Raw genomic sequence first — 10894 nt, 5'->3', positions numbered from 1 at the left:
TGCAACAACAACAGTTTAATCATATAAAACATACAAAGTTTTTTACAGCGACAAAAAGCCTGACAGAGGCTGTAATGGTAACAGAAACTGCAGGACTATTTGTGTTTTAGCAGTCTTTCAAAGCAACCTTCCATTTTCCGCGATTTATTTCTGCTGGTCTGAGACGTTTCTCCATTGAGATGGAGTCAGGCAGCAGAAGCCTTACGTCCTGAGGATGAGGAACAAGGTTCATTTTTGGATTGGTCCACCCTTCTACATCAAGAACACAAGGCGTGCTGGCTGGAGGGAGATAATTATGAGGACAACGCATTACAAAGCCAAGAGAACGTCCACGTCTCCAGCAACCAGCTCTGTACAGATGCCGTGTTTCCCTGCAAGTCTGACATTACAGTACTCGCTGACAAAGACGCTCATCTCCTGTGTCTCATCTCAAACACACAGAGGAAGCGGTCTGTCCTGTGTTCTGAGCGCTCAGCTGTGGAAGGACTGGAGCTGCGAGAGTCCCTTTCACATTGTTTACAGTGTCCCGAAGTATTCTCTCTCAAATTTACGGAAATCTTCCTCGGTAAATACAGTGCCCTCAGGCTTCTTCTTCGCCTTCTTCTCTGGAGGTCGATCTTTGGACTTCCTACCTCTGTTCTGGGTAAGAACCTTCAAAGGGAAAGGGAAAAACAACAGTCGTTGTTATCCAGACCAAGTCACAAAACAGTGACTTTCAAGCTCACCTTCCATACCCTTGTCATTCTGCTAGTACCCTGCTGTATTCTGGAATGCCTCCACAGAGGAACGAGAGGCAAATACCAATGTTAACCAAAGCAGATCATGGGGACAACAGCAAATATCCACGTAGTATTCAGAGCCAAATATGGAAACCACTCTCTGACAGTAAACTTTTCTGAAACTGGGCTGCTTTTGTCCTGTCTAATCACAGGACAGCCCAAAAACCCAAGAAGTTTGTGGAATTTCCTCAATGTTTTCTAATATACCATTGTGGCCTTTTACAATCTCATGCCTGAGAAACACCGGACTAAACCACTTCGTTTGTGTAAGTTAAAAGTCCCCTTCTCATAAAAATAGCACAATAAACAGGCAGTGTCAGCTATTTGCCTGTTTGACTCCTGGCACAGCACTATCTTTGGGAAAGACCACTGGTTAAATTCTCAGGTTATGAGAAACACCACTCAAGATGCTATGAAATTCCTGCCACGTGAGTCAGCATCGTACCTAGATCCTTGCCAAAACAGCCTCTAGCTACAGAGAAGGACACTTCAACAGTAAGGAGAACATGTGAACCAGTGCTTCTTTGCCAGCTGAAACTATGAAACACCTTTGGTAACTAAGAAAAGCCAACAGTTGCAGCAGATTTTAGATAACATGTAAGAACATTGTGAGGAATAAGATAATGAGAATTTAAAGTTGTTTTGCCTGAGCACACAGAAATTCCTCAAGGTCACTACAAGACAGAAACTTAACTTTTTGCATAGGGTCTGAAATGGATAATAAAGGGAACTATCCCGAGATCGTCCCGCTCAGACCCTATGCAAAAGAGTTAAGTTTCTGCCCGGTAGTACCCTGCACTCCTCAGGGGATGCAGACCCCTGCCGGCAAAGAAGTGACAGTCTTACTTGTTGGGTGACAGCTTTGTCTGCCACACATCGTCCGCTCGTCATGTACTGCAGGTTTTCTCTCAAGTGACTCACGGCCTTCTTCTTGTGATACTCCTCTAGACCAGAGCACAGTGGGAAAAACACATCAGCATACGAGGACTGCTACAGGATTTTGAGTAAAGCCCCAAATGAGACGTCGCTGCAGCTCGGGGCCGGGATCAGGTTGTGCTTAAGGGGAGGACACCCTAGAGGATGGGATGGGATGGGATGGGATGGGCACACTGGGAGCAGGGCGGGGGGGCTGGATCGCACCGGGACTCACCTATCGCCGACTTCACGACCCTGCCCTTAATCGTGGCCTTGCTCTTCCCCGGCCCAGGCGCCGCCTTCCTCCTCCGCCGCGTCCTGGGGCCGCCGCTCCCCGGCTGGAGGCCGGGCGGGGCCTTCCCGCGGCCTGCAGGGGCAGAGGGGCACGGTTACTGCGGCCGCACGACGAGATAACCATAACCATACCCATAGCCATGAAATTAACCGTAACCCTAACCACAGCCCCAGCCCCCCGCCCCCGCGGCCCCACCCTGCGCCTCCAGCAGCTCCAGGCCCCTCCGCAGCAGCGATGCCGACATGGCCGCCCCCCCGCTTCCGCCTCGCCGCCCGACTTCCGCCCTCACCTGAGGCCGCTTCCGCTCCCCGCGCCGCCGCGCTTCCGCCTTCTCGCCCGGCGTGGCGAGCATGCGCGGGGGGAGGGGGTGGAGAAAGGCTGGGCGGGAAAGGTGCGGCGCCATGTTGGGGCGCCATGTTGTGTGGGGTTTCCTCACAGAACATGGCAGAGGCACGGAGTGCTCTTGCTGGTGGCCCTTCCCTCTGTCCTCCCTGTGCACTGTGTGGCCTGGCAGCTGCCCTGCGGGCGCTCCATGATAAACCTTAACAGAGCTGCTGCTCAGAGCCCACAGCTCAGAGGAACCCCTGCCACCATGGTGGTAATCACAGGGGAAATAATTACAGGCTGAGAGGAAAGGGAACAGCCAGCAGGGCTGTCAGGGTTTGTCTCGCTGAGGCACCCCTCAAAAATAGATTTAACTCCGTGCCCAACTCCTCAGGCGCCGAGCTTCACTCTGCCAAAATTTTCATCTATAATTCAGTATTAACTTCAGTCTATTTATTTAAAGCTTTCTTCCCCAGTTTTTGCATCTCCAGGGACTGGATGCTAATATCTGCTAAATTTAGCTATCATCTGAATAAAGCTTATTCAGTTATAGCTGGTGCTGGCAGTAGCAAGCTGGTCCTGGAGGAGAAAGAAAGAGGTTTATTCTCCCTCAAATATGTCTTGCAGGGAGAGAGAGATACAAGCAGTGCTCGTTGTTTCGCTCAGTAATGATCTCTAGTGGTGACTGATAACACTTAAACTGGGGTTCATTAAAAGGCATCCATTCTTTGCAGATTGTTCTCCAGCCCCTGCAGATGTCACCTCAATGTGCATCTTTTTTATTGTTAGTTCTCGTCTGAATCTCTGGGTGGTTCCTGGCATCTTGTGTCAGTACCTGGCATTGCTATGGTGCTAATACATCTTCCTGGACAAGACCTATTCGGTGCTTATTCCTGGGAAACATTAACCACCTACTTCCTATTCAGTATGTCAATTCTCACTCATGTTTTTCCTTTTAAAGTAATCCAAACCATTTTATGATTGATTTGGAGGGACAGTCACTGGGTGTGTAGCGCAGAGCACTTCCCAGTTTTCTTGTTTTCTACTAAGCCAGTGAAGACTGAGGTTGCTCAGTTCCTGGTTCTATACCAGGTTTGTCCCTCCAGTCACATGAAAGTTAGCAAATTTATGGGGAGACTCTTGTACTTTTTCAAAGCAGATACTGAGCAAGAAGTGATTTAATAGCTTATTGCTGAAATCAAAGACAGCATTCTATTCACTAAAATATTTGTCACTACTTGTATATTCCGAATCTCTTTATTTTGATCAGAGTGAGATAAATGATAGCTGCCGGTGATATTACTGTGGGGAAAGAATTTCCCCAAATACCTCATCAGTCAAACATTCTCTTTTATCCCCTAAAATACAATTTACAGGTTCTTTGTAAGCTGTTCATAGTCATATATCACAAAATATATTCACAATAGCTTATTCTACTGGTTAAACCCTACATTTACATCACTTAACTTTACCAGGCTCACCTAATACATTATAACATATGCTTAGTGTCAAAACTGTAACATCATAAATGTCTTATGAGGGCACCTGATGCAAAAACATCTTCATTACCACCACTGCAAAACACATTTACATTTAACAAATTAGTGTGGTACAAGCTGCACTGATTTATTATCTCATTGTTGGAAAATATATGCCCTTTTTATCTCAAAAGTAAACCACTGCAAATACTATTGTATTTCTATTTCTGTTGTGCCGATTAATAACACTCTCAATTATGTAGGTCTCTCAGAAAATCTGACTCCCTTCTTATTAAATACCTTCAGGAGCAAGAAACTTTAATACAGACAACTCCTCCTTTGACCAGCAAGGCTGAGTGGAGACCTGCTATGATTTTAGTCTGCAATTACCTGCAGAATAAAATTTAACAAGCTCACAGGGGTCATTTTGGTGAAAAGGGAAGGCTAGACACTTTCTTTAACTGCATTTACAGTCTCCTGCATCAGAGTCTGGTCAGGCTCTTAGAGCTAGTTAGTGCACCAAGAAGTTAAATGGATATGCTTGGTGTTGTGTGCGTTCCCCGGGTTTGGATCTGTTGCTGCCCAAAAACTACGCTAAGATCACCGTTCAACACAGGCCATGGATTTTTTAACACTTTGCGAAACCAAGTACCTATTATTAATACATTATGTTTCTTCCACTCCTCTTAACAGGATCTGGCAGCCTTTCTCAGGGGATGGTCATTAATGTTTCCCCTAACTGCATTCGGGCTTCAGCTGTGCTTGGTCTTGGCCGACACGGGGATAACAGCATCTGTCATGTCTCTGTCTGGGTGACTTTGGTACAGCTAATACCTGCTGTGCTCCTGCAGTCGCAGATGCAGGTTTTTCCCTTACTCTTTGACTTTAATAGAAAATTATGCTTACACCATTTTCCTGAAGTGCTAAACGAGATCAGTTTATTGTCCTATTTCAGGAATGTACTGGATTTTGCCTGTGTATTATATGTCCCTTTAAACCTGTATATATGGAGAATTTAGGCATTTGGATCACATAATCTCATCTGCTATATGTCGTAAACCATAAAATTTCCTCTGTTGACCTCAGATTGTTTGCTAACCTGTGTTTGATAAATCTGCTTTGTGTTGAGCACAGCATATAATATGCTGTATTTCTCTTTGTAGGCGCTTCCATGGCTTTATCGCTTTCACAGTGAAGATATGTTCCTTTTTTCATCATGATATATACATTTAACTATCACTTTCTTTTACCCAAATCACCGTTGAGAGCAGATGAGCAGCCCTTACAAATAGCTTTTTCCCAACTGGTGTGTTCTCTTAAAAATTTAATGTTAGGAGACTTTGTGTCTATGTCAGTAAAAAAGTAAATAAATTGGTATTTCATTGTACTCTTTAAGGCCTCTGTTCAAATTAAAATTTCATCCAAGAAAGCTTAATCACTTAGTACTCCCTCAAAAATCACTACAGTTAGCTCTTTGAAACGCTTTGGGGACAGAACGAATGTCAAATGGTATTCATTTAAACGTATAACATCCAAATAAATCGCTATCTTAGAGCCTGAATAATCTAACTTGTGATGGCAAAAACCACAGGCACAGCCTTTCAGATGGAGAATGTCTTTGTTTCTGAGAGTTAAGTTATCTTCGAAAGCTTTCTGCTGCTAATGTTTGTGTTTTATAGCTTTCTTTAAATCTCACGCCTCAGTGGGTACCCGTGAGCTAGCTGGCTTTTCAATTACAAATAACACAGCATACAGATCAGTTTAAGTTTAAATAACTTCCTTATGTGGCTATTATAAGTTCACTTTCTGCTTTATTTCTTACTGCATTGAAAAATGGAAATTTTCCTTGTTTGAATGTGTTGATAGTTTCTGGTTCATCGTGGAGTGACTATTCTTCTCCCTATTATTCCAGGCTTTGGAAGATTTTTGAAATTATCACACATCTGGCCTGTGCCACCTTATTATTATGTACTAAGTGGTGACAAAGACATTAATGGTATTCGTGGTTAATCATATTGCTGTCTGTGGCAGCTCATAATAGCTGTTTGTTTGCTCTTTTTTATGTTCCAGCGTCTGGATTCAGGGGGCTACGTGGGAGTCTCAGCTTGAAGGAACGTTCTGAAGAATGTTAGAAAACAGAAGCTGAGAGCAGCATTAGAAGTAAAATACAACAATTGCAAGCATTCATTTAGTTTAGGAGTGCTTTTTAAACAGTCTTATGATTTTGGGAAATGGGATCCTCATGTTTGAACACTCGGTATTGTCCATACTGACAAATACATCTGCATTTTTTTCTTTCAAAATGAATCAGGCCGATTTTCAAGCTGATTTATAACAGATTTTCACCTCTGTATGTTCCTTCACACGTGGATTATAGAACGTGCTTTGCTTTAGACAGCTGTCCGGTTTCACCACGTCTAGTGTTCTGTATTTTCTCTGGAACTGCAATACATTATGAGGTCTTATTCAAAGCTCTTGTCATTAATATTTATCTGTGTTTGCCAACCTCCAGCGGTTTGTGTTGTGGTCACTGTTCCTGCAAAGAACCGTGGATCACTGCCTGCCCTGTACCTCAAGTACATAGGAACCTTTGTCCTTTAACTCTGTGACATGCCTTTGAAAAGTGATTTGACTTTCTGGTCTACTGTGTTTGAACAAGTGCTGGACAATGCTTTGTTTCATGTCCTTGCATGGGTAAGTTTTTAGCTACTGCAGATGGATAGAAAGTCTTTTATTCTGATTTTCTACTGTTTTGTTTTAATTCAGCGCAGATACCTACCTCTTCCATGCACTTTTCATCCTCTTCCAGGTAACCAAGAAACTGGCACTGCATCGCATAGCTTCTGCAAATAGTGTTGTCTCAGGCTGAGACTAAATCAGCTTCCCACTGTACTAGATGCTGCAGTTAGAAATGAACTCTGCCCCTGGAAAAGACAGTTGTTATTCTCCTGTACAGATGAGATAAGGAGGCACAAAGATTAAGCACCTCACAAAATATCTGAGGCTGTTGTGTTCAAACCAGATCTTCTGAATGACAACGTGGGAGCTCAACCCAAAACGTCTTGTCTCTGTGTGCTGCTTTTTGGCTCCAAATGGGAAGACAGCCAGCATCAGTACCTCTGCTGAAGCTGTAAGAGCCAACTTTGTGGACAGAAGTAATGTTTTTAAGAACATAAATGTTAAATTTGGGGAAAAAACAAACAAAGAAACTACAAACATACAAGTCTTTCGTTGGAGCTTAGAATACCAGGAGAAAGTACTTCGTTAGCAAATCTTGCAGGTAATAAAGACTTGGTGTCACAAGGTTTTTGTGGTGAGAAATAATGGCAGTTTGCATCCAGAATCACAAAAATGACTGAACTTCCAGTGCTCTCCTACTCTTTATCTTTGCCTGAAGGTAAAAATCTCCTCTGAGGGATGTCTGCTGCTGTTGCTTGCCTCCTAGAATGGCGCAGGCAAAGAGGTCTGCAGCTGGAGGTTAACAATTTCCCTTTCTCTTTCCCACCACTGTCCTTAAATGTCAGGAAAGGGAGGAAGCAGTAGAAGGATCTTGACCTTTTCCTTTTGTTTCACCTTTGGTTTGCAAGTTAACTCTTTATTCCTCCCTTACATTGGTTGATTGCTGTTCCTAGCTTGCTTTTGTGCATTAGTCAGAACTACAGATGTTCTGTGCCAGAATCTGTGAAATTCGCCCCCCAAAATATTCCCAGGTTCCCACAGCAAATGGATAGAAATGGAAACAGGGATTTTGAAACAAGGTATTGAGTGTAACATCAGATTCCTTAACTAGAGAGATTTGTAAAAAGGCTGTAGCTCTAAATTCTGGAAGTATAGTGGCCTTTGATAACACAAAGTCTAATTTCTTCCAGGAAGGATGTGTTTTATCCGTGATTACAAAGGAAATAATGATTTCTCATGTAAAGAGTATTAGAGCTGAGCATTCTTAAGTAACCCCATGCTGTGCAGATGTGAAATTGGGGGCTGTCAGTCATTGTTGAATGTGTCTGCTTTCAAAGCAGTGACAAAGAGGTGGAAGGCTGTGTGTTTTGTTCCCAGCCTCTCTGCTCCAGGGCCTTAAAATGTTTACAAGCCCCAGAGCTGGCTCTGGATGCAGCGAAGTTTAGCTAGTTATGCTTGTCACCTACCATTACGGGTTTGGAGACAGACAGGAGATGGGCTGGGGTTGTCACAGGCTTTTGCTGCCTTAGGCAGGCCTCGTTAGCGGATTTCTCTGCTGCTTGATGCAGAGCAGGGCCGCAGGAGCGTTGCTGGCTGCTGCAGCTCCTGTCTGCTCCATCCTCTGCTGGCACTAGTCTGATGGCGGTTCAGTGTCCGAAGGTGTGGCATGTCCCCACTGTTCCCCAGTCCCTTCAGGCTCAGGAAGGAGCCACTTAAGAGATAGCAGGAAGAGCAGGGGGGAGCAGAGGAAGGAAGGGATCAGGAAGGTATTGCAGAGAAGAAGACGGCCCTGGCCAGATCGGTGGGTCCCCTCCCCGGTTGTCACTGGTGTGGGGACTGCGAGCAAGGCAGCATCAAGGATTCGGCTGCAAGCAGCAGGGTGGCTGGCTGCTTGTTGCCACAGTGCACACTTTGTGGTTTCCTAGTATGTATTTTTTCTTTTTTTTGTTTATTTTCCAGAATTGCTCCAAACCACACAAAATTTCATGTCAGGCTTGCCCAGATCAAGGAGATGTTCAGTCCTGTGGCTGGCATGCTGCATTTTCCAGCATGGTGCCAGACCTCTCCTTTCACCCTGCTTTCACTATTCTTCCCCTTTCATTCTTCTTCTTCTTTCCTTGCTTTGCTCTCTCTAGTAGCTGTATTTAGTCCTGCCTTATGTTATTCCCTGTCTCCCTGACTGCTCTCTCTTTCTAGCCCCCTCCGACCAGGAGCAGCGATTTCAGAGGCCGTGGAAAGGTGACAGTTCAACCTGACCTTTTACCATTTGTCTGTGAGTCCCCGCAGTTGAGTCTGCCTAAATTACAAGGCTGGGTCTCTCTTCTCCTCTCTTCCTTTCTCTCACTCCTTTCCTTCCCATTCCATCCAGCTCTTCTCCACTGAGTGTTACTGACCTCTGGGGAGGGGAAGGGCATCCCCAGGGAGCTCCCGACACCCCTACGCTCCTAAAACACTGAAAATCCCCCAGCATGTGCTTGGAGGCCCCCTACTTTTGGGCTGCAGGGGCAATCCCAGAGGCACTGGGTACCCGGCACCCTTCCTCTCACCACACTGGACCCCCTGGGCCAGGCTGCCTTCTCCTCCAGGGCCTCATCTCCTGCTCTGCCTCCGTCTTCTGATGTCCGAGGGGCAAAGCAGCGGGGCGAGGAGGGCAGGGAGGCCAGGCTGCCATTTCCAGTGCAGCTCCGTGGCGCCGTGAGGTCTCTCCTCACTAGATGTCACTGTGAGGCTGGGTTTCGCCCGCCTCAGGCGAGGTGGGTGCAGCGATGGGTGCTGAGCTCCAGGAAGGCCCTGCCAGGAGCAGGGGGAAGGCACGGAAGAGGTTTCCAGGACAAATGCCGAGTTGCTGCAGGCATTACCCAACCTTGGCGAGTTTTGGGCACGAAACCAGCAAGGTGCAGGAGGGTTTTTGGAGCGCAACTCTGTACCACCTCCTGGGAACACCCCAGCCTGTATCCGTGTGGATCGCCCACCGCGACTTTCATCTCAGGAGCGCTCATCTCCTGCCCGTTGTGATACCGGTTTGGCAGCAAGTCCCTTGCTCATGCTCAGCCCTGGCTCACTGTTCACCGTCCCCATCTGCCACCAGCCATCCTGCGTGCGCCTCACGAGGCCTCCTCCCTGCCCTGGCTGCAGCACACCTCCCTGCAGCAAATGGCCGTGCCGCTGCCTCCCCGGCAGGGCTGCAAGGGGGATCCTTGGGGAGGCACATCTATTGGTGTTGTGGCAGATGCTTTCCAACTTCTTTTACTTCCTCTATTTTTTTTTTCATTCTTTCATTTTTTCATTCTTTCCTTCCTTCTTTCTCTCTCTCTCGTTTGCCTTTTTCTGTCTGTTTCCCTCTCTTCTTGACACTCTCTTCTTCCAGCCCTTGCTTCTCCAACCAGGGTCAGTGATTTCTGGGAGGATGACAGTTCAACCTGACCTTTTATCTCTTGTTCTTGACTCCCAGCACTTGAGTTCCTCTAAATTACAAGGTCAGCTCTTTATTATCTTCCTCTCTACTTTTCCCTTACTCTTTTCTTTCTCCCTCTGGACTCAGCAAAAGGTTAGTGGGAGAGTGGAAATGCCAGCTCTGCCCTTCCCTGCCTGGGATGGTTTAATCCCCCAGTCTCTGTTTCTCCACCATCTTCCTAAAGCTTTATGTTGGGAACTGGGCCTCATGATGACATCTCCATCCTCTGAGGGGTCTCTTCTGTACAGGACCCTTTCTAGGGGAAACCAACTGACTGATAAATGCATCATGAACCATGGCATCTGTGCCAAATTTTTTTTTTTTTTTTAGGACAATTATGTGGTTTTAGTTTTAAGTTCATCATGCATCTGTGCTGATGGTGTACAGCCAGTTCACTGGGTGGGCTTTGGATGGCTGTAGGTAAATGTGTGTATTTCTGTGTGACCAGGGTGTATGTATTTACACAGGCATGTGCATCGGTGCTGTAAAGGATGTGGAAAAGATTGGATGTGGACCCCCAGGACATGCAGCCTTTGGGGCTGGCCAAAGAGGCTGGGAGCTCCAGAGACTTCTCTGGCACAATCATTCTGCTGTGTTCTTCCAGATGGTGAGTTTTTACTCCCAGCAGCCGTATGTTGAAAGATGAGGGAAAGAGGTAGATGGAGAGGGAGAGAGAAAGCTTTAGGAATGAGTGAATGAAGGCTGGATGCTGGGCATGGTCATGGAGGAGGAGCAGGAGGTTTTCTGAAACCTTTGGGACCTCATGGTGCAGATTTAATGGAGAGGTCACGGCTGGTTAGCCAGCGCAGATAGGAAGCTGCAGTGCTTGAAGGGGTTTGCTAACACCTTGGAAAGCTTTCCACAGGAATGAAGGCACAGATCCGGGCCACAGATGTACTGGGGAGCAACTCGTGTATCATCTGCTCCACGCATGTGCAGCTAGCGGGTCAATGTCAGCAGTTCCCCTCGG

The 10894-nt window shown here is 46.3% G+C and overlaps 1 protein-coding gene and 1 long non-coding RNA gene across 3 annotated transcripts; one reads left to right on the top strand and one right to left on the bottom strand.

The window, feature by feature from the left end:
• RPS19BP1 (ribosomal protein S19 binding protein 1) lies at positions 1 to 2266 on the bottom strand. The gene is made up of 4 exons (XM_048069844.2): positions 2185 to 2266; positions 1930 to 2061; positions 1626 to 1723; positions 1 to 651 (listed from the first exon to the last, which is right to left on the bottom strand). The coding sequence occupies exons 1-4, from the start codon at positions 2231 to 2233 to the stop codon at positions 517 to 519; spliced, it is 414 nt and encodes a 137-aa protein (XP_047925801.2). The 5' UTR covers positions 2234 to 2266; the 3' UTR covers positions 1 to 516.
• On the top strand, positions 2055 to 8619 carry LOC106035880 (uncharacterized). Of its 2 annotated transcripts, XR_007165515.2 has the most exons (4): positions 2055 to 3238; positions 5862 to 5951; positions 6304 to 6485; positions 6601 to 8619. It is a non-coding gene; the product is annotated as an uncharacterized lncRNA (long non-coding RNA). The 2 variants fall into 2 exon arrangements; XR_001207001.3 differs by having other exon boundaries at positions 5862 to 6485.
• Positions 8620 to 10894: the final 2275 nt, after the last annotated feature.

This window comes from Anser cygnoides, chromosome 1, assembly GCF_040182565.1.
Source record: "Anser cygnoides isolate HZ-2024a breed goose chromosome 1, Taihu_goose_T2T_genome, whole genome shotgun sequence".
Taxonomy (NCBI): Eukaryota; Metazoa; Chordata; class Aves; order Anseriformes; family Anatidae; genus Anser; species Anser cygnoides.
This window is presented reverse-complemented; position numbering and strand designations above follow the sequence as displayed.

Bases quoted from the DNA above. Each gene is read 5' to 3' on its own strand.
- RPS19BP1 (XM_048069844.2), bottom strand. From the start codon at position 2,233: ATGTCGGCATCGCTGCTGCGGAGGGGCCTGGAGCTGCTGGAGGCGCAG. The intron at 2,062-2,184 runs GTGGGGCCGCGG...CTGCCCCTGCAG, and splicing joins GGAGCTGCTGGAGGCGCAGG to GCCGCGGGAAGGCCCCGCCC. The intron at 1,724-1,929 runs GTGAGTCCCGGT...GCTCTGGTCTAG, and splicing joins GGTCGTGAAGTCGGCGATAG to AGGAGTATCACAAGAAGAAG.